General features: G+C 32.4%; 2 protein-coding genes across 3 annotated transcripts in view; one reads left to right on the forward strand and one right to left on the reverse strand.

Annotated features, from left to right (window-relative positions):
- Positions 1-261: 261 nt before the first annotated feature.
- On the forward strand, positions 262-22,602 carry LOC107442436 (organic cation transporter protein). Its single transcript, XM_071179059.1, has 10 exons — positions 262-389; positions 5,403-5,632; positions 6,711-6,814; positions 11,344-11,538; positions 12,448-12,592; positions 15,451-15,527; positions 17,510-17,724; positions 18,264-18,445; positions 20,999-21,129; positions 22,061-22,602. The coding sequence occupies exons 1-10, from the start codon at positions 377-379 to the stop codon at positions 22,107-22,109; spliced, it is 1,341 nt and encodes a 446-aa protein (XP_071035160.1). The 5' UTR covers positions 262-376; the 3' UTR covers positions 22,110-22,602.
- The window catches only part of LOC107442437 (lysosomal aspartic protease), a 30,112-nt gene continuing 28,823 nt past the window's right edge, over positions 22,503-23,791 (reverse strand). For both annotated transcript variants that reach the window (XM_016056005.2, XM_016056006.1), the window contains exon 9: positions 22,503-22,754. In XM_016056005.2, the coding sequence (XP_015911491.1) occupies positions 22,593-22,754 (162 nt within the window). In that variant the 3' untranslated portion in view covers positions 22,503-22,592. The remainder of the gene's footprint in view (positions 22,755-23,791) is intronic.

Raw genomic sequence — 23,791 nt, forward strand, 5'->3', positions numbered from 1 at the left:
AAAAGAAAATATTTTATCGAACTTATGAGTTTACTTTCTCCTAAAATACGTAAATATCACCAATTTTTTCCTCCTGAAAGTTTAAATCTAAGGAAGTTAATCTTTGAAAGGAGACAATTCCTCATAGTTCCAAATAGTAAATTGGAATTTAGTTCCTTTATTTATTCGTATTTATTTCAGGATATTTATCCGTTTGATAGTCATTTGCAATTTATAAATTATAAAAAATTATTATCCTATGCTTAAAAAAAAACAAGAATGTCGCGGAAAGTAAATGATTGACCTAGTTGTCGTCACATGCGATATTTGTTGTCTTTCTAGTTGATGACCTCGATTGTGCTTTAACATTGCTACATAAAAGAGAGTAGAGATAACCATGCGGGATTCAGGTCAGTTTGTTTTGTTTTTTTCAAATTTTTAAATTAGTGAAATTGTTATTTTAAGATTGTAAAAAAAATTTTCCTTTTGCATTATATAAAACAAGGTAGTTTTGCTTTACTTCATTTGAATCATTTCAGTATAAAACTTTATATTAAAGCAGAAAGAATTCATTTCATTATTTTTTCACCTTGTATATTAAGAATGCTAATAATACTTGACCAGCGTTCATTTTATATTTTCATTCATATATANGTTTTTATTCAGGAGATTTTCTATGTACTTCCTATTTGTGTTCATTTTAAACGTATTACATTACAATGTTAACCAATTGATACACGAACATAAACAAGTGTAACCGGTTTCAACAGCGTCAAAATAATAATGCTGTATGGTATCACTTGGATAATTAAGATTTTACATAGGATCTTATTGTGCGTCTAATGATTTGGCAAGGTCTCTCTCTCTCTCTGTATAGATATATGGGTGATTCTCACGAAACATGACAATTCACTGTCCCTTGCTCCAAGATCCAATACTACAATACTAAAAGAACTTTTTTTAAAAAAAAATTAATAAATAGCATTGCTCCTAGCATTTTAAAATGACTTTGCACTAGCATTGACTGTTTTGTATCCTTAAAAAATTTAATTGAATAATAAAATGTCATTTTCCTGGCACGTCTCAAACAATATTTCCAATAATAACTAGCTTCAAAACTTCCCATACATTTTTTAAAATCTAACTTTTTTTTTATCTTATCCTACGTAAGCATTTCTAGAATATACGCAGAGGGTATTGTTTACTAAAACTTCGCTTAAAAAAAAATTTTCTGTCAATAATTTGTTTGTCCCATGAAAATTTGTCATTTTCCTGGCTACTTTTATTTAGTGATTTATAACCAAAATAGATAGCGCCAGGAATCAATATCTTATGTTAATAGATTGATTAGATACCCTCCTATCTGAACATGTCTTGTTGCATGAATAAAGAACCAATTTTCTGGTTCAAAATCTATTTCAAAACATTTTTCAAGGTGAGTAGGTTTTAATGCTGTCATTTTCCTGGCTTCTTGAAATCATTAATAACAAAAACTACATAGATTAATCTGAGTTATTTTAAGAAATACTGTTGTTTTCTGCAGAATATAAACGTCTTCGGCCAAAATATTAAATTGAAGTAAAGTTATAAGCTATAAAATGGCGAATTTGTCTTTATCCTGGCTGTCATTTTCCTGGCTTATGAATGCCAGGATATTGAAGTGTTTCCAGAAACTCTTTTAAACAGCTAATACTGTAAAGAGGGAAGGAAAATATTAACCTAATACCAAGTTTATGTATGATTGTAATATGCTTGGATGTAATCAAAGTTATTCATTTATTCAATGATTGATTATTATACGCAATTTTATTCTGTACATATCAACAACAAAAATTTTTTGTTTCTTTCTACAGTGGATGAAAAGAAATAATTTAAGCAATTTATGGTCCATCTAATATAAAGGCTTAAGTTGAGTTACTTACTATTTACTTAAAATGACTGTTTATTAAACTTCTAAGGTAATATGTCATTTTCCTGGCATTCAAGATTTGGTNTTTTTTTTTTTTTTTTTTTTTTTTTTTTTTTTTATCGAGCAATTGTCCATAAACTAGGCTGCTGTCTATAAGATATTAATAAGTGTAGCTAAGGAAGTATACAAAAAAAAATTTAGATTATTTTGAAGACTTTAAATTTGAAGAAATTTTTTGGTCCGAATTGTCATGTTTCGTGAGAATCACCCATATATATATATATATATACATAGTAATATACTTACTACCAATTTCAGAGAAAAAATTACCATGTTTCACACTCTTGGATATCGCTCTTACAAATTCTGAATAATTTTTGGAGTTATTAAATTTTAAAATGGTTGTGTTTCTATAAAATTTATTCGTATCTTCCCGAAGAATAACGAAAAAGAAAATTCTTTTTTGCCGGAGGAAAATTTTTTAAAAAAAAAACTGTTTCTTTTTGTTGGAATTTATATAAACAAAAATAATTTTTATGTAAAAAAAACAATTTGAATTTAGCAAAATTGATGTCATGTTAATATTCATGCAAACTAATAAAAAGAGATAGATTCTCAAAACTTCAAATGAGGCTCTGTCGTATGGTACTTCCAATTTTTGAAAACAACGGAATCACTTAATATTTGAATGAATATAAAGAAGTTTGAGTAATAAATAGAAACAAGATGAAATAAGCGATGTAGTGGATTATTTTATAATTTATTATATCTAAATACCAGTCTATCTAAGTCTATAAATATCTAAATACCAGTATTACTATATCTAAATATCGCACAGGGGGGATAAACGAAAGTAAAGAATCAATTAGTACTATTTTACTTCAATTAATACGTATTATAAATATTAGCATTAGTGTCAATAATAATCTGGTGATTTTTATGGTTAGAAAGCAAACGATAATCTTATTTTAAATTTCTAAATATTATTTCCACACATAAAATTTACCATGTTTTTTTTTTTGCCCTTTAAAAAATTTCTATGAACCATGCATTATGTTATAAAAAAATTAAATCTGTATTGTCAAACATTTCATGAATGTACCTGAAAATAATTTTTTATTCAAGGAATTTTAAAATGACATAGAACAATTAAAGCTGAAAACTAAATTTAAATATCGTTTGATTTTGTCTTTTAACTTGCTTGAGTCATTAAAAGTTAACTTACATGCGTTTTATTTATTGTATTGTACACATATTTAGACATAAATGTAATGTACACATGTACATATGTCTACGCGTAATGTATGTACATATGTGCATTGTATGTACATACATTCATGCATAAATAGTATATATGGAGATGCATACATGGAACATGCGTGCACTGTACATGTGTGGATGCATTCATTGGACATATATACATTGCACATATGCATAGATTGGGAAAGCATGCATGTACACATGTAAAATCTGTACGAAAGAATTATGTTCAATATATTTATGCACATATGTACTGTATATGCACACACATATGTTTATATATGAACATTATATGTTCATTACATCATATGTACATTATATGAATATACATCTGTACACTATAAGTATATACATCTGTACCATATCTGCATCTCAAATGTGTGTATGTGCATACGTTATGCATGTCGAATGCCTGTATGTACATCTGTACAATATATGCATGTCGAATGTATGTATGCATATATATGTAAAATATAAATACTCCCAATGTACGTACAATCGTACACAAATGTATTATGCATATTTGGATACATACATTGAGCATGAACATATTGTGTGTATGTACATCCATATATTGGACATGCATATCATGTACATGTATACATACATATATTGTACATACTACATATATACCTATATTGTACATGTATACAGATATTATACTGTTTATTAATAAATTGCATGCATGAATGGGACATACATTGTACAGACAATGTATGTATGTTTGTACAAACAACAAGTACTTGTATATACATGAGTACATAAACATAGATATACATTTTACATACACAAGTATTTGCATAAAATGCATATATTCATTGTGTATAAATGTACAAGTGTACATTGTTTGCACATACATACGTAATTATTAGATATATACATACGTACATATATTCTATGCTTACAATATAAGTGTATGTACATGTTTGTGTTACTAAAATGTCTGTACATATGCACTAGATAAAATCATATGTACATACATTTTAGTTACAATCATTTGTACGTATACAAATACGTACAAAATGTATCATTATAAGAAACATTATACTATCTACTGTAAAATATAATTCTTCATAAGAATACAATAGTCTTGTAATCGTGTATTTAGATTACATGATTATATGTAATCAAATTACATGTAATCATGACTACATGTAATCGTACATTATGATTACTTATAATCACGATTGCAAGTAATTGATTACAGTTATTGGTTTCGTAATCACGATTACAGTTGTAATCACGATTACAGTTGTAATCAAAATTATAAATGTTTGTAATCATGATTACAAGTAATTGATTGCTGTAACCGAGTATTGTAATCACGATTACAGTTGTAATCAAAATTTGTAATCATGATTACAAGTAATTGATTACTGTAATTGAAAAATGTAATCGATTACATGTTTGTTCTACTCTGTAATCAAAAATTTTGATTACTTGTAATGGCGATTACTTGTAATCGTGATTACAAGTAATTGAGTTGTAATCGACGACCAACTCTGCTATTTACGCACCTTTTTATTTCTTAAATAAAATGCTTTCTTTTGAGTCTTAATGAAGGCAACTTAAGGATGTTTCAATGAAAATAATGCCATATTTTGTAAACTTTCTGTTTGGTTTAAAATGGGTTCATCTAATAACGTAAATCCATCTGCAGGGCCAAAAAACAGTAATATAAGAAAAGAAAAAAAATTGAACTTATTTTATCTTAATACAGTCAAACCCGGCTATAGTGAGCACGGTTTATAGTGAACTCCGGTGAATAAAATGTTCTCTCCCGTGCCTTGCTACACATGTATAAGGTTATTTTTTGTGGATATAGTGAACCAAAAAAAAGAGAGGAAGTTGGATAGTATGATTTTCTTCATTTTTTTGTGATCATTTTGAAATTTCTTCCTCAAAATAAATACACATACCGATTTTAAAAATCATCTATAGCATGGAATGTAGCAACAAACATTGTTTGCTTCATTACTGAATGGGTTTGACTGTGAATTGTGCAGTGTTTCAATACTGATTGTTTAATTCTCTCCATTGCTGTAAATGGGTATTCAGCTTGTAGTAAATAAAATATTTTAATGTAGCTACACACCCATGTCACTCACTTTTATAGACGCTGTGAGACATGAAAGGAAAGCATTATTCTTCAATGAAATGTTTGTTCACCTGCAATTATTAAATTCGCAGTTTCCGCGTTTCATTCATTATTGTGGTCGGAAATACTCACCATTTTACAAACTTGGTTTCACAGGCACGATGATAACAGAAATAACAGGAAGCTTCGGTCGTTGGCAAAAACTCATCTTCGGATCTGTGTTTTACATCAGCGTGATCGGCGTGTGGCAGAATCTTTCCATCACATTCTTGGCACCGAATGTTCCCTTCCGGTGTGTCAATTCAACAGAAGAATGTGTGACAGCAAATGATACTATGCCATGTTCAGAGTGGATATACGACAACTCTGAAACTATTGTCAGCCAAGTAAGTATCTTACGAGCTTCTATGGGTGGGATACAGATAAAAGTCGAAAGACTATTATAGGTTTTCAATATAGTCTTCAAATAAGCTGCAGTTCTCTTCAGGCACTTTGAAGAATAAGGTCACTAGGCGTAATGGTAAGCGCAATATATATATATATATAAAATAACGTTTTGAACGACCCAATACTGAAGTCCAAGAAGCCATCTGAACAGTGGCGTAGTTTTGGGGGACAAAAGCCCCTCCGAAATTATATGTATATTACTTGATGAATGAACTATTGTCTTGTATGTAGGATGTATATATAAAAGAAATGTTTATTATTCATTTTTGGTTATTTAAGCATTTGTTGTTGTTGTCGTCAGCCATTAAGGCTGAGGAGGTGCTGGTGCCTACTATGGCTAAGAAGTTGACCTCTTCCACGCCCATACGTCACACCCGTTTATAGGGTGTACTCATTCATACATCCATTCATTCCAGGGAACGATCCATCTCGAACTGAACCAAGGAACGATCCATCTCCAATTCAGTACCCTCCCCCCAGATTTATTGATTTGTTAGGGGAACATGGAGGACTTTATGACCCGATAGATTTAACGTGCACCAGTCACCATTTACTACACGGGGAGTCTTCGGCCGTCTGTATTCGAACTCACGTTCTCACAAACGTTAGTCCAGCTGCCTACCCACCAGGCTATCCCGGCCTATTTAAATGTTTAGAATATACGATGTTAGAAGGAGGTAACCGATAACCCCCTCGAACATAAAGAAGGGAATGACAGTTGGTCAAAAAGACTGGAGCACCTCTTGTGCCTGCTGATTTTAGCTGGATAATACGGGATTGGTGGCTCTATACCCTCCAGCCACGATGAGGCAAACACAAATCTAGTAATTAAAAGTGTCTTTATTATCTGTTCTTTTTATCAGTTTCAACAACTCTACAAATTCACATTGATTCTATGTTGGTTTTCATAGACGATCTCTCCACATTGGTGTGAACATGCAAACTTCTGATCTGTAGTCAGATCAGAATGTTGAGTGTATTTCTATATATATTTACTATGGTGACTCTATTTTTCAGTGGGATTTAGTGTGCGATAGAGAATGGCTGATATCTCTCGCCAAATCTATTTACATGGTTGGATTTCTAATTTCAGTCATTACCTTTGGACAGATTTCTGATTGGTAAGACAATTTTATTTATTTAAATTATACAAGAGAAAAAAAAATTAGTTCTTTGAGATTGCACGATAAAAATTGATATCAGCAATCATTTTTGACCTGCGAGTGGTTGTTTTCCGTTAAATTATCATTTTATTACATATTATTACCACTAATACCATTTTTGCAATTGAAAATCACGGCACTTTAAATACATCTTTGTAATAAAATAATGTTCAAAATACAAATGAAACAAGTTCGATTGACAACATACTTTTTTTCTTTGCGAATACCAGCAGAAAGTGATTCTACTTTCCTCGGAAATGATCCAAGTTTCTGTACATAAACCTTAAGATTATAGTTTTGATGTAAACTAAAATCGTATCATAAAAAAATTCAACCAAATTGAGGTACTTTTCAGTCAGTAGAGTACGAAACGGAAATACCGGCGTACTTTTTACCGACGTACTGATGACGAAGTTTGGAGATTTTTCGCCATGCTTCATATGGGACTTCATATACGGATAGGTACCAAAATGAATTCAACGTGAAAAAATGTTTTGTTTTGACCTAAATAATAACTATATAGATAAATGAATGCGAACACATTTTTTGTAAGGATTTTTAGCCATTTATGCGCGGTTCAGACGTTTCATGTCTAAATCCAATTTATTATAATATAAAAAAAAAACTTAATTTCATTTGAAAATGAATTCTTTTGAATAATAGTTATTCATAATATGAGGCAGGTTTTAATTGGATTGTTCTATTTGTAATGAAAAATATCTAATGTAAATGATGCATGACGTAATATGTAATTGTCAGCATTCGTACGGCCCTTAAAAAATGAAGGAAAAGTAGTCATAAGAGATTTCAATAATTGAAAGATTTTTCCAAAAGCATTTCGATTTTCCCTAAATCGCTGTTTGATCTTCACAGTACGCGTGAGACAATATTCCTATAATTCCCAGTATCGCTAATAATTACTGTTAAATAGAGAGAGATTTTCTACCTCTTAGTTTGTCGGGTTTACCTGAAGCTCAAACGCTATCTATTGAAGTGGTCATTTTATGTATTGTACACAGGAAATATCTGAGAAATTTGCAATGACATATTTTTGGTTTCGCTTCTTTAAGGAACCCGTAAGACACTATTTGGACAAAACGACACCAGGTGCATGTGTGTGTGGTGATTCTCGTGCTTTGGTCCGTTAGCTCCTGTGCTTCTGAGATGTGGACAATGCTGCACTCTTATGGCAATATTTCGGTCCATTTCTCTTCCGGTAGGATAACTGCTCCATTCAAACTTGGTTTTAATTTGGTTTTATAACCGCCGACCCAATTCTGGGTTGACCGATGTTCAACTCCTTGTCATTTTGAGCCCGATCCAGAAGAACTCCAGGATCCTTACCCCCGGCGGTATTGATGTGTTATAGGAACATGGAGGACTTTGTGACGTGCCTCAGTCACCATTTACTACACAAGGAGTCTTCGGCCGGCGGGGATTGAACCCACGACCTCTCGGACATGGCTGCAGTGCCCTACCCACCAGGCTATCCCGGCACCTACAAACTCGTTTCGACGAAATGGGTGTTCAAACACTGGACTGGCCTTCTCAGATCTAAATCCCATAGAACTCCTTTGGGACGAATGAGACAGCAGATGACGTAGTCAGCCAAATCCTCACATCAGCTGTAATGGAAGTCTTATCAAAAACTGGTAAAAAAAATGGAGGCTGTCAGCGATGCAAAAGACAACTTCATATTACCCTAGCAGCAAAATAACCCTTATTGGATCCACATTCACGAATCTTGGCTCAATAAAGGTTCAAAGAGCCGTCATTTTTCCGATATTGGCCCTAGTCCGATTCACCTGTTGCTTTACAACCATATCCGTCCCATACAGAATCGTCAGATTCTCCCGATATTTTATATTCAGCCAATATAGGCCCTATATAGAACTCATATTAAAAATTCTAGACATCCCAATATGGGTTCCTTGGTGCATGTTCATATAGGACCTATGATGTTCCAATTTTGAGCATAAATGGGGCCCCAACATATAATTATGTGCACTGGGTGTCTTGATTCTTTTGGCCAGAAAGTGTATATAATATTCCATTACAGTTACTTTNAAAAAAAAAAAAACAATTTTGTGCTATGGTCAGAAACACTATCTTCTCCCTTTTCTTCTGAAATTTCAGTTTCTTATTTTTAATTGCCACATCAGTCTTTTTCATAATTAAACAAAATATTTAAATAAAATGATATAGCAAGCTAATAAATAAAATATAAAGTTCATTAAAAAAATTTTTTTTTCGATAAAAAATAATTTTAGAATTACTTTCTAAATCAGGCTATAGCAGCAAAACTCCTCCATAATGGCAAATAAGAACATTTTTCGCTTTATTGTTTTTTTAACGTACGTTAATTTTTGATCAAACTGACCTAAAACCTGAACTGTTTTTGAAGGTATTTTACAAACTGGAATATTTTATCTCTTCTGATCATTAATTATTAAATAACTCATTAATATTATTGAAAATTTTATTGTTTCACTTTATACACTGAAATGTGTTTTATTGAAGTGAGTTGCCAAATGTTTAGGTGGTAAGAATTTTCGAAGTTTTGAAAATAATTACAATTTGGTAATGAGGTTTAATAGAACATATTCCGTAGTGTAAGAGTTTAATTAAATTGTGTTATTTGGTGCGCATAAAAGTAAAGTTATTTATGTAATAAAATTGATAGACGGGTTGAAATCATTGGTAAAGTACTTGTATTTGGATATAGTCATGATAAAAAATAGTTAAATGATTGAAATGTCATGATAAATAAATTAAAGCCGAAATGTATAAAAGGTAATTAAATTAAATTAAGGGGAGCGTGATCGTTAATGAAAGTGGTTGTACAATGCATTTGTGGGATAACAATAACCCAATAGGTTCAAAGGAACAAAAAGTGTGAGGTTTGAACAAATTGGATGAAATTGGCATCACCAAATTTGGAAAAAGGGCGAAACTAAAATAGGTTAGATATTAAAGATAAAAACGATAAAGTCATGCTATATCCAGATACAATTTCACATTTAAGATAAATGGAATAAGCTGATGTTTCCAATATAGAAAAAGAGCCCAAAACAGAGTCACAAACTCACCCACCACATACAGTAGAATTTGACGAGAACAGCAAATGAAGAGATGAACACATTAATTTTAACGACCGTGAACATTTATTTCGATACAACTCTCATAATATTAAGTGGAAAATTGGATAACACAATTAACATTAGGAATGCCATTTAACAGAAATGGATGAAAAGAGATTAAAGAGATAGGAGGTGTCATGCATAAGATTAAAATAAATAAAACGAGAAATTTAACTATAGAAAAGATATTCATAGCTAGAAAGCTTAAATTCGAGAGGGTCTTTAATGTAAAAAAAACTAAGGGTAAAAATGAAGCTATTAAAATTACAGAAATTAATTTCACAGATTTAATTTAAATTATAGGCTGGCTGAGAAAACGAAATAAAACAAAAATTCCCTTGATACGGACCGCATCTCGGAGAAAAAAAGGTAACCTGCCCGAAGGCTCGAGAGAGAGAATGTATTAAAAAAGACTTAAAAAAATTCCTTAACTGGTGGTAGACCAGAAAAGTTATGGCCAATTAAAATTTAAAGAGGCGGAGAGTTTGAAGTTTAAAGGAAAGAGATTGGTTAGTTAGCCCCCTAAAATTAAAAGAAAAAGAAAGGCGTGAATAGAGGGGTTGGTTGACTTTCCCCACAGGAAGTGCGATGACCGCAATGACCATGAGAAAGGTCGACAGGAAAGTTAAAAAAAATTGCTGAATTGAGAAAAGGAATAACGTTTAAAGAAAAATTAAAGGCTTACGTAAAATTAGAAATTAAATTGTCACATTACATTAAGTGTATATGTGACACGTAGGTTAATAGGGTAAAACTTTTCTCTGTCTGAAAAAATACCACATAAAAGAAAATGCTGTCACAGTAGTTCAGACAGCTCAATTCATCTTATGCATTTTACTAAGCGACGAAAAAAAAATGTCACACACTATCTTTTTAAATAGAATAGAAGTTCCCACTCTTCCTCTCTCCGTTACCATGGTTACGGCAAATCTTACTTTTCCCTCACGCCAGTACGTTTCAGTAAGAATTTTTCCTTTTTTTTTACGTCCTTCGTTGAACAGCAGACCCAATTTTGGGTTTACGATTACTAAAGTTCAATGCCGTAGCATTGTAATTTTGAACCAATCCAGAAGACAAGGAAACGCCTGGATCAGTACTGGAACATGGAGCACTTTGTGACTCGACTGATTTAACGTGCATCAGTCACCATTGACTACACGGGGAGTCTTCGGCTGGCTGGGATCGAATCAACGAACTCTTGGGCATGGGTCCAGTGCCCTACGCACCAGCTATCCCGGTTTTCAGTAAGAATTTGTAATAAGCTAAAATGGAGGGGAAAAAAGATTTGCCGAAATAACGGGGAAGGGAAGCAAACATTCCATTTTCAAATTGTTGTATTACCTAGAGTAATTTGAAAAAAATCTTTATTGCAGTGATGGAGGTCATCGGAGAAAGGGACCGGGAGATCGTTGGAATAGGAGTGCAGCTAGGCTGGTCAGTTGGCTTTGCTTCACTAGCCGGAGTGGCCTATCTCTTCAGGCACTGGTTCTGGTTCCAATTAGCAATGGCAATTCCAATATTACCAATCGCTTTGGCCTTCTTGTAAGTAATTATATTTAAACTTAAATGCATCCATGGCTCTCTACTTTATGTGTACCTTACTTGTAAAACATTCTATTTTTATTGAATATAAAGAAACAACATTGATTTATTTATTTGTAACACTCCTCTGAAAAATGTATGTGCGTAAAAATAAAAACCCACACACAAGAGAGAAAACAAGAATTTTTATTAAATGACGTTAGTTTTTATTTAAATGCATAGAAACGTTTTTTTTTTTGTCTTGTTTAGAGGGTTACAAAAATGAAAAGTTTATTTTCCTGTGAATTTCTTCTAAGGGCTTTTCTTTCAGATGTATTGTTCTTTCATAGAAGCCTAGTTGATGTGGTGGGTAGAATCTTTCTCGAAAATGTCTTCAACTGGGATTCGAACCCCTCTGTCACGTTTTAATGGTTTGGATTTCTCTTTAGCGTAAGTTCTAAATGTATGGAAAAAAAAAGAAAAAATTACAGAACAATGAAAAAAGGAAAAATAAAAAAATAATAAAAATCCGAAAAAAAGGAAGAAAATAAAATCTGGAAATTAAAAGATGTAACCTTTTTGTCAGCTCACACGATTATATCAGCAAAAAGGAGTGCTTTCTAATATTGTATCAATATAGCCAAAGCAAAACGTATATCCATACAATAGTGGGAATTGCACTAAAAAAACTTAAAAAAATTGTTTTTCTTAATTTTTTCGTTTCTTTCTGTATATATATAATTGAAATTATTTTATCTTTATTGATTGTGTTGGTATATATCTTTCAGTTTAGTGCGCGATTTTGTAGTGTTATTTTAATACTGATTTATTGATAACTCAATTTTTTCCCACCCCTTACGGAGCATTCAGTTAGCTTTTATAATAAAATAATTGCCGAGTATTATATTGGAATTGGATGATCTCTTTCAGCGTTCTTCCGGAATCTCCGAGGTGGTTGTTGATGCAGGGAAAAGTGGAAAAACTGGATCGCATTCTGAGGAGGGCGGCTAAAATGAATAGAAAAGAATACAAACTGAAAATCACGGATTTCGATCACTTTCAGAGTCATTCACTGGTAATCATGCCATTTTATTAAACAATAAATATAGGATACATTCAAAAATAATTAGATTCCTACATAAAAAGTTTTGTAGTTCATTATTGGTAAATAAACGAAATATTATTGATACGGAAAATTCCATATGAATAGTTTCATTTGAAAATTGTCCCTAATTTGGAATTATGGAATGAAATGCGGCCACCAGGTATTATGGGTATAATCAATAAAATTTATTTAATTAATCCTTAATTCGTATTCCTTCTTTACATGTTTCATGATCTCAATTATTCGTGGTAGCAAACAGAATTGTCATTATAAACATATTTCATATTAAAACAGCACACAGGAGTGTCATAGAGCTATCGTTTATTGATAATACTGAATGTTGATTTCAATAGTAAGTTGTCTCGTAAGAAACAAAGAGGTATGGTAGATAGACTGCACCGAGCACAGGGGTTCGTTTCGATTAGAGATATTTATGATCAGAAACTTTCGGAAAATACAGCTATTTTATAGTACAGCTCAAATAACTGTGTAGTACACACAGACTTTGAAACTACAGAAAATTCTGTGGGGTTGCTTGGTATCTTTGTTAGAGTATTAAAAACTAGTACATTATTCAAGAAAAAGTATGAATAGTTTACGAAAGCATTAATTCAATTTTACATTGTACTTTATGAATTCAAAATCAAATTGTATGGCTTAACTCAATTGTTTACAAGCCCATGAGAATTTAATTAAATTCAATACGTTAAAATTTAAATTGCCCTAGTGTATAGAAACATTAAAACCTATAAAAATGGCACAATGCACAGCTCTGAAAAAGAGAAACATTAACCAGGAAGTAACTACTCACTGCGTACCAGGTAGGTCAGCCACGTTCAAAAAAAATAGTAATCCATAATTCCACATATTCTCTGATTCAGACCGGGTCACCACTTGTGGGGTTGTTTGGTATCTTTGTTAGAGTCCCCACTTAAACTCTAAAAAGAAATCTAACTCTAGGAATGTCTCCCACATGAAAATGTTCCTGAGAACAGATTATAGGTCTCTTCATGAATAACACTAAGTTTAAATAAATAACTATCTTTATTAACATTTAGGAAACTTGTAAATTTAACTAAAACATTTCAACATATATAAAACTTAACCACTTTAACATTGAGGCAGCATAGAAAAAAACTGCGAAAAGGTAACCGGCGAGAACAAGCCGGATTGCTAGCTAGAACCGACGGGGAGCAAGCTGTGAGGATGCGGACAAGTTATATCCAAAACATACTGTTTTACTGATTTCGCCATATCTCCATTCAGGTATGAGGTTTACGTCAATTACCGGCTGCAAGCTACATAGTCCAACGTCAGAGATTCGTAGTTCGGACTTTGCATTTCAGACCGCAACGCCACAATTCAATAAACTCATTAAAGACTCTTCTAAATCAGAACACGAATGCTGTCACAAGCAGACGCTCTAACTTTCGACACGATTCTCGCGTATCATGGCCCTATCACTTTGAAACTCGAATTTTCCAGAGTTATCATTTTATCGCCGAAAGGGTCGCCAAGTATTGCCAAGATGATCGCTAAGTTGGCAAAAATGTCGCTACACCGAATCTACCATACGAAATACATCAAGCTGTACATTCCATCTAAATTATGTTAAAATGAAACAATTTTCTAATGGAACTGTCTAAACTGAAATATTAACCCTCATAAAAATAAAAAAATATTCGCAAAATTATACACACATTTACAAATTCGTAACAATATGGGTCAACAAAAGGCACGTTATTTTAAAAAAACTCNAGCACTCTCCGATTTTAACTTCATCTCTATCTTCTAACTTTGGAAGGTAAAACTATGTTACATTATTTTATATATATATATAAGTTCGAAATGTAGAGAAAACATGGAAAAAATTACAGAATTATTTTGTTGTTGACGTATGCCATTAAGGCAGAGGGGGGGGGGCGATTGTTCTTGTTTTCCAGTGGCGCCATGTATGGCCAAGAATTCGACTTCTGCCACATCCATACGTCACACCCGTTCATAGGGTGGACCCATTCATGCATCCACAGATCGTAATTTTGACCTGAATCAGAGAACGATCCATCTCCAATTCAGTACCCCTAGAGGTATTGATTTATTACGGGAGCATGGAGGACTTTGAGACTCGACTGATTTAACGTGCATCAGTCACCATTTACTACACGGGGAGTCTTCGGCCGGCAGGGATCGAACCCACGACCACTTGGACATAGGCCCAGTGCCCTACCAACCAGGCTATCCCGGCCCCACAGAACTATGTAAAAAGGGGAGAAAATAAAAAAGAATGAAAAGTTAAAAACCGAAAAAAAGTGAAAAATAAAAATCCGGAAAATAAAAGATATAATTTCATCATCAGCTCGCACGATTATATCCGCAAAAAGGAGAGCTTTCTAATATTGTATCAATATAGCCAAAGCAAAATATATCAATACAATAGTGTGTGGAGCACTCCAAATAATTTACAACAAATAAAATAGAAATATTAAGTAAAAATATCACGAAAAAAAAAAGAAAATAAATATGAAGTCCTTTTTGTATTTATTTATTATGATATATATATATAGTGAGGAAAAAGATGACTTTATGGATCGTTACTCTCACACTACTTTATAAAAACGAGGGGTTAAAATTTTTATTTTCTGTATTGAAGTGTGCACCAGCATTCCTAAAAACACCACAAGTATATGGAAAAATACCACAAGGAATAAATGAGAGTTTCGGTTAAAATGAACAGAAATATTAGTTTTATACTAATAAATTCATTTGACTGTTTAAAGTTTGTCTTTAGAATTTTTTTTATGTATATTTAAACTAATTCTACATTTTAGGAGAAGCAGAAATCTCTTTTGGATTTATTCAAAACACCCAGGCTTAGAAGTAGAATCTTATGCATGTTCTATTTATGGTGAGCAAAACGTTGTTCTCTAAGGAACGACCTTCATATACATTATATTTTTTTAAAAAAAAATTTGAACGAAGAGAAAAAAGTATACATATTGGGAAAATTGCGAATCATTATTGCAGAGAACTAAAAAAATAAAATCGTTAGTGAAGTTTGAAGCATCACAATTAAGGAAGGCGTTTAATTTCAGGTTCAAGCTACAAGGGTCTCCTACAATGAAATAGATTTCAGAATTTCGAGAGCGTTATTTTCTTCTCTTCATTTGATGTGAAGGATTGTAATTATTATTGAGAGTGGTTCACAAGTGATAATTTTCTTTCACTTTTTAGCATATAATGTGAAAAATATAATAGACTTGTGCTCTCACTTTGATGGTCGGACGTGCTAATATGAATCTCAGTGATTCCGAGTTGAATAGGTGGTTGATGAGTTAGTGCAAACGACAATTATGAAATCAGATACAAAAATATAATTTTTTATTTCATTTTATATATATCCGTCGATGAACAGCCGACCCAATTTTGGGTTGACGACCACTATAATCAACTCCGCAGCCTAGTCATTTTGAGTCAACCCAGAAGACAAGGGAACTTCCGGACCAGTACCCCCAGAGGTATCGATTTGTTATGGGAACATGGAGGACATTGAGACGCGGCAGATTTAACGCGCAATTTCTTTTTTCTTTTATTTAATAACCGTCGTTGAACAGCCGGCTCAATTGTTTGGGTTTACGATCACTGTAATCAAATCCGTATCCTAGTCATTTTGGACCAATCCAGAAGACAAGGGAACTCATGGATTAAATATTGGGAAAATTTTGCTTTCATAGAGGACTTTGTGATGGAACTAAACCGCATTTGCGTTACGAGGAGAGGAAGACCACGAGAACCTCCCACGGTTAGCCTGACGGCAAGGGAACTCTAACCCATGAACCGTCTACCACTGAGGATATTTCACGTCAGCACTGTGGTCGGTGCAAGCCGGATGCGGAATTCGTATCGACCAGCCATTGGTGCGATTTGAACCCGGTTCACCTCATTGGAAGGCGAACGCTCTATCCCCTGAGCCATCGCGGCTCAACGCGCATATTTGGATTTTTCGACATCAGCAAATTAAAAAATTTTTGATACAATTATAAAACTCATTTATTCCAAAATAGTATAAATTAAGAAGTTGACCCTCGCTTCCCCTTGAACTATTAAGATTGACACTTAGTACGTGAAAATTCGACCATTAGAACGAAAGTTATTCAGGGTGATATCTTTTTAATTTTGCACACTGTACCGTACCTACATAAGAGTAAAACCATACCAATTATCAAGATGCCAAAATGTCATTTCTGTCAATAATATCTGTCGTAACAAATAAATACATTTTCTTTATCCATTCAGCTTTTAGTATATTTTTAATTTCAATTAGTATCCATTACCAAATGTAATAAAACATCCTCAGCAGATATATCGAATAAATATATCAACCAATAAATTAATATAAAATCGGATATAACAAATATTTTGGTCATTCACAGCATCATAGCTGCCAACATGGATGGGGAAAAAATCCAGTAGATTTTACGAAATTTCATGATGATAATTTTGAATAGCAAGAGGCATTTAATTCATCAAAGATAGTTAAAATATTTTTTAATTAATTTAAAAAGGGAGCTCTGAATAAACTAAAAATTTTAGCACAAAAACAATTTCAAACTAATTTTTATAACTGAGGCCAGCTTTATAATACGTATATAATACTTATTTTAATATCCAAGCAAATAATAATTTGTGCAAAAATTCTATTTCAATAGGGATTTTTCAGGAATCTCACTCAGTTTTATGGAATTTTCTAAAATGTACAAAAACCAGGAGAATTTATATTAAACCAGTAGACCAGAAAAATCCAGTTGAGTTGGCAGCTATGTATATTGGATTAAGATTTTGAAAATATTACAAAGCTATTAAAAAAATTTTTTATTCTCTACATTTCAGGATGGTGAACTCATTTATGTACTATGCCATGTCTTACAACACAAATGATTTAGCTGGTGATCCATACATTAATTTCACATTAGCGGGTGTCCTAGAGTTTCCTTCCTACGCTCTCTTATTCTGGGGAGTGAAGAAACTAGGACGACGTCCTACATTTGTTGGATTTATGATAGGGGGAGGCATCGCCTGTATTTTAATGGCTATAGAAATCCCAAGTAAGTGTTTTTCGATTCTATTAATGAATGTGCTTATCTACACTGAAGAGCAATTTTCAGTTTCATTTGAATAATATTAAAGATGGATTCCAGAACAATCCATACTTAGATTGCAAAAAAGTGGAATCCCTGACTGTAAATGATGTATCGAATCAGTTGAGTTTATGGTTAGTAGCATCCGACCCAATAAAAGGTCTGCGACATAATCCATGTATTAACTAGAGATCTTTAAATATAAAAGGATATAGATACTCAGCTAATTTTTTTGTTAGTAAAAAGAGCTTTTTACTTTTTTCTTTTTTAAAAATTTTAAACAATGTAACATATCTATTAAAAACGCTATCCTTTTGTCAGGAAATAAACAGTCATAAATATTCCTAAAATAACTGAATTACAATCAATTATAGTTCCTTAATAGCATGTCAATATAATAGGATGTGCTAGAGTGTTCCCTACAGGGTTTGGATAGCATATAAATAAGGTAGAATATCTTCTAACACAATCTTGTCAATAAATCTTATACTGAATCCTTTTTTTAGGCATGCCTTGGGTAAGAACAAGCCTGGCAATGGCTGGTAAATTTTGTGTCACTTCTTCCTTTGGCCTTCTTTACCTTTACACCACCGAAATCTTTCCGACGGTGGTTAGAAATGTGGCCATAGGTTCAAGTTCCATGATGGCTAGAATAGGATCCATAATGGCTCCCTTCGTTAAAGAACTGGTAATTGATAACCCTTAAAGTAACATTTATTTTATTTTTTTTAAAAAATTATATGCTTTAACTCCGGAAAATTTAGTCTACATGGTATACAGTAAAATTTTTTTTTTCTCTTTTCATTATCTTCAGCTTCATTTGCCTTACATGATAACTTATTTACATCCAATATTGAGCAAGGTGTTTATTATTATAGTTTGCGTTCTCGTAAGTTTATTTTTAAAAATTTGGTGACATACAGAGGGAAAAACGCCCTTACAATCAACGTTTATCATTCATTCGATCAAAAACATCTATAATGGAAACTACACCAGCAAAATACCTCTGTTTAATTTTAAACCGAACCAAATTACGGATGCTATTAAATGACTTAGTCTTTTTTTTTTTTAAAAAAAAACATACTTTAAATTACTTACAGATTTAACGTATAAAATAAATTTTTTTTCTCCAAAAAATATTATTTAACAATGTTGCAACGCCGCACCACTCGGTCAGCAGCTGCCGATGCGAACCTAAATCTCCTCCCCTCCTGAAGGGAAAATCTTTAGCAGCGACGGGTCAGAATCTTTCACGATTAACCTAATTATAAGGGGGGGGGGGCAGGACATTTTAAATCCTTAATAATGCTACAAAAATTTTTCAATACATAATGCTACAGCCGTGATGGGGATAGAGCTTTCACATTCCAATTTGGTGAACCGGGTTCGAATCCCTTGCCGCCAGGCTAACTGTGGGAGGTTTTCCTCTCCATGTAACACAAATGCAAGTTGGTTCCATCAAAAAGTCTTCCACAAAGACAAATTTCTCCCAATACTTCATCTAGGATATTGGCGTATGCGGATGATTTAGACATCATTGCAAGAACTGTTCCTGCATTAAAAAAAGCTTTCCTTTCTTTGGAGCTTGCTGCTAGGGATATGGGACTAATCATTAATAGCGATAAGACCAAATACATGCCTGTACTTGCTAAATTAAATTCTAGTGAATCCTATCTGGAGATTGGTTCCCACAGGCTTCAGACTGTTCAGAATTTTTCTTACCTTGGTTCAATAGTTACTGCCGACAATAACATAGACAATGAGATTCGGAGTCGTCTAATTTGTTCAAATAAAGCTTTTCATGGTCTAAAACGTTTTTTCAAATCCTCTCTTTTATCAAAAAATACAAAACTTTTACTCTATAAAGCATTAATTAGGCCAATACTTACCTATGGCTCTGAGACCTGGAACCTAACTCAAGCTGGTGAAAATAAAATTGCCATTTTTGAGAGAAAAGTTTTGAGGGCCATCCTTGGTGGGATAAAAAATAAATAATTCCTGGAGAAGACAATATAATACTGAACTGTATAAAATCTACAGGGAGCCAGATATTGTGAAATTCATAAAAATAAATCGAATGAACTGGGCGGCTCACATTTTCAGAAGGAATGATGACTCAAATTTAAAGAAAATCCTATTACACAAACCCCTAACGAACAGGAAAAGAGGTAGACCCAGGCTGAGATGGCTGGATTTAGTTGAGACTGATTTCCTTACTCTAAAGGAGAAAAACTGGCGAACAAGTGTCAAAAGTAGAGAGAAGTGGATTCGAATTCAAAGGAAGGGCTGTCTAGCCAGATATGATGATGATGAGTTCATTTAGGAGTTCCTTTGTCTTCTGGATTAGATTCAAAATGACGAGGCTACGGAGTTGAACATTGGTAGTCGATTACCCAAAATTGGGACAACTGTTCAACGGCTGTTATAAAATAATGCCCAATGCCTAGCGCAGTGGATTTTAGTTTCTACAGTAACTTAGTCCTAAAAAGTCCCACAAGTTTGTCGCTGTGCTAAGCTTTGCTATTACTTCAATCTTTCTATAATTATACTAAAATACATTTCTTTTTTAAATTAATATTAACCGCGTCCTTTGCCAATTTTTTTTTTTAAAAAAAAGAAGAAAAAAGCAAATACGTATTTTTATTTCATTGATAAATACAAGGAACTAAAAGCAAAACATAATACACAAGTTTTAAGTTGACATTTTAATTTTTTATGTGTAAGAAACATCTAATTTACCATCAGTTTACTATCCCAAATTATCTCGGGCAAATGAAAAACGTTAAATATGAGTCTTTGTATGATAGATCTTAAAACAACACAAAGTGATACTTTCCAAACACCAGTGAAGTGATACGCCATTTTTTTAAACTTTCTTTTTCTAAACATGAATTCAGCAACCATCGTATATACAATCGCACAAAACACGTGTGCAGTCCCACAATCCAACAACGAAATTCATTAAACTTCCAATTACAACAGATTATTTTGAGCATTAAATTTTTTTTTTTCCGCTTCCGGCCGAGTCAAAACGTGATAAAACAAAACATACAGACACATTCCGCAACGCTCGAGTTTTCTCGGGATAATTAGTATTTGCAATATAGACGTACCCGAATTAACGCGGGACAATACTGTTACAAAGAGCGATTGAAAAGAGTTTTGCATACAGAATGGAATTTCTTTGAATTCTGATGTTTGAGAAAGAAATAGTGTTCATTGGACAATTGTTCCTTTCCAGGGTAGGGCGACGTATCCTTGGGTACCGGACGTGGTCCATGGTCTTTTAGCCATTAGTGGGGGTCTTTTGGTTTTTCTCTTGCCCGAAACAAAAGGAAAAAGTATTCCGGACACACTTCAGGAAGGAGAACAGTAAGTATAGCATGTTTTAACTTTTATTATAGCAGGATGCGTAGGCCAAATCTCTCAACAAAAACCTTTTAAATACTTTTTAAACACTCAAAAAATATTTTAAAGCATTATATACATTAAAAAACGCAAAATAATTTTCAAAGACTTTACATGATCATGATAAAATAACTAGTTTCTGACAGAGAACTCTTTTCTTGATTATGTTAGCCATTATAAAATGCTCGAGAGATTTTTCGGTTCGATATCAAAGGGTGGAAAACGAAACCTGAAATGGAGAATATCTTGCAAAATGCAGCAGAGTTGCACACGAGAGTGCAATAATCTCACAGATCCAATTCCAGTTGACGCGCATGCGAACTCACAAGTTCTTCGTCAAACACGCAAAGTGATAATACGTCATACGTTAACCGACGGTATGCGGAAATAGATTGCTGTTGAATGAATTGTGAAAACGTTCTATAGAAGAATGTGAAAAGCATGCTTTCACATAATACATGGCGAAAATAGACATTCCCTTTTCGAAAAGGAAAAATTAAGCACTTTTTAAAAACGCTATGCACCAAGTATAGTTCAATTGATAACGCGCGCTTATTGCAATAATCCTTGCCTAAAATGAAGAAGAAAATTATGCACATTGTCACAAATTAATAGTTAAGCAGGAAAAAAAAAAGAAATGCTATTTGAAGTGCGTTGATTAACTGGTGAAAAAATTATTCACATAAAACCAGTTTGATTTCCGATTGGAAATTTAGAACACTTCCAGTCTTCATTTTTTACAAAAAATCAAAAAGAAAAAAATTAGAGTTGCCATTGTGGTATGCTGTGAAGCTCTAAATCTTACAACTTTCGTATTAAGCAACAATAAAAAAAAAAGGGAAAATTATTTAAAAATAAAGTGAATTTGAATTAATAAAAAGAATTTAATTTCCAGATATGAATTGCAAGTTGGTGTAAATCAAGTGCCAGAAGTTAAACATTAGACAGAGATTCTTCTAAGAAAGGAAGAAGAGGTGGATTACATTTAACACAAAAATGACTTTACCTTACTATTGTGCAAAAATGAGCATGCACTTCAGCAAATATGTACAGAATTGGTATTTCCGTACCAAGGAAATGACACCAACTAAAATGACGTGCCTTCGATAACAATTTTGAAGTCAATGGAGATAACCTCTAAGAACAACCAAGGTCCATCAAAGACTATTTTACTGAGGAACAGAGAGTAGGTCGCTTCTGAAGGTCGTAAGTGAAGAGTGCAGATCGCTGCTAAGGTTTCATTGTATTATCTTTTAATCACATAAAAAATAAGGACTGTAAAACATTTTTCTCACTCTACAATCAGTTAAGTTAGATGAGTGATCTCACAGGCAAAATAAAATGTTTAACATATTTATTAAGTAATCTCAGAATATATGAGAGATACATAAAGACAAAATAAATGCTAATACAGATAATTGCTATTACTAAACAGTGTCAGCAAAACCAACTCTACTGTTTCCTTGGTCAAACTCTGTGTAATAACGCCCAATAAAAACATCTCCAAGAATCCACAGGGGGCCCATCGGTTTTGGAACATCCAAGCCAATAAATCCACTCAAACACACTGTTTTCCCTAGTTGAGACACCTAACAAGAAAAAATAATGAAGACTCTCTCAGTATGTTCAAAAAACAAGAATTCTGTTATTACAACTATGTGAACAAACAGGGAATAAAAATAGGATCCAATAAAATTTCAGAATTTAATTAAAATAATTAAATAAAATCTTGATGCCAGAGGTTGAAAAAAAAAATCCATTTTTAAGTTACTATTTAATCTTCAGGGGTGATTGTGAGCTCAACTCAAAAATCTTGAACATTTCTTGAGTAAAATCATGAATGACACATTTCAAAAAATTAATGTCTTCATAAATTTAAATAATTGATATTTTCAAGACATGAAATTCTAAATAAATTATATACAGCATAATTTAAATGAATAATTATGTATACGTTTACTTTTATTTCTAATCACATGCTAAGAGGTGCCAAATATAAATTCTAGTTTTAATAATTTTAAGTAAAATATACAAAAAATTTTATACGTAAATGTTATTGCAGATTTCTCGAAACTTCTGGACCTTCAATTTCCGGATCGCGCAGAGCTCTGAATTTTATTATAGTTACAGAAAGCAAAGAAAAAGAAATTCTAATTTGATTTCATAACCTTTATTACAGTTTTATAGTACACCATAATTTTTATTTAAAAAAATGTTTTAAAAATTTTTTTTTTTTAAAAAATATTAATGTGATACCCCATTGTTGGGTTTTAAAATTAAGTCGTATTTCACTCAGTAATACAATCTCATTTTCGTGGAATATTGAAAGCAATACAATTTCAAATTATTTCTAGATTCAGACAATAATTTTACCAAATTTAAATTTTAAGTTTACGGATATTTTAAAAGCTTTTTCAAAACAATTACCAGAATTTATGATTTCCCCCCTTCTTATAAAAAAAAATCAAAATATTTTTTTAAATTTAAATCGTTTTTTTTTTTAAATTTAAAACAATTTTTCTTCTGATTTTTAAAAAAATAAGAAATTTAGTTAAATACTTTTATATTCAGATAATTTCAGATAATTACATATTCAGATAACTTCATATATTCAGATAATTATTTA

Source organism: Parasteatoda tepidariorum, chromosome 3 (genome assembly GCF_043381705.1).
Source record: "Parasteatoda tepidariorum isolate YZ-2023 chromosome 3, CAS_Ptep_4.0, whole genome shotgun sequence".
Taxonomy (NCBI): Eukaryota; Metazoa; Arthropoda; class Arachnida; order Araneae; family Theridiidae; genus Parasteatoda; species Parasteatoda tepidariorum.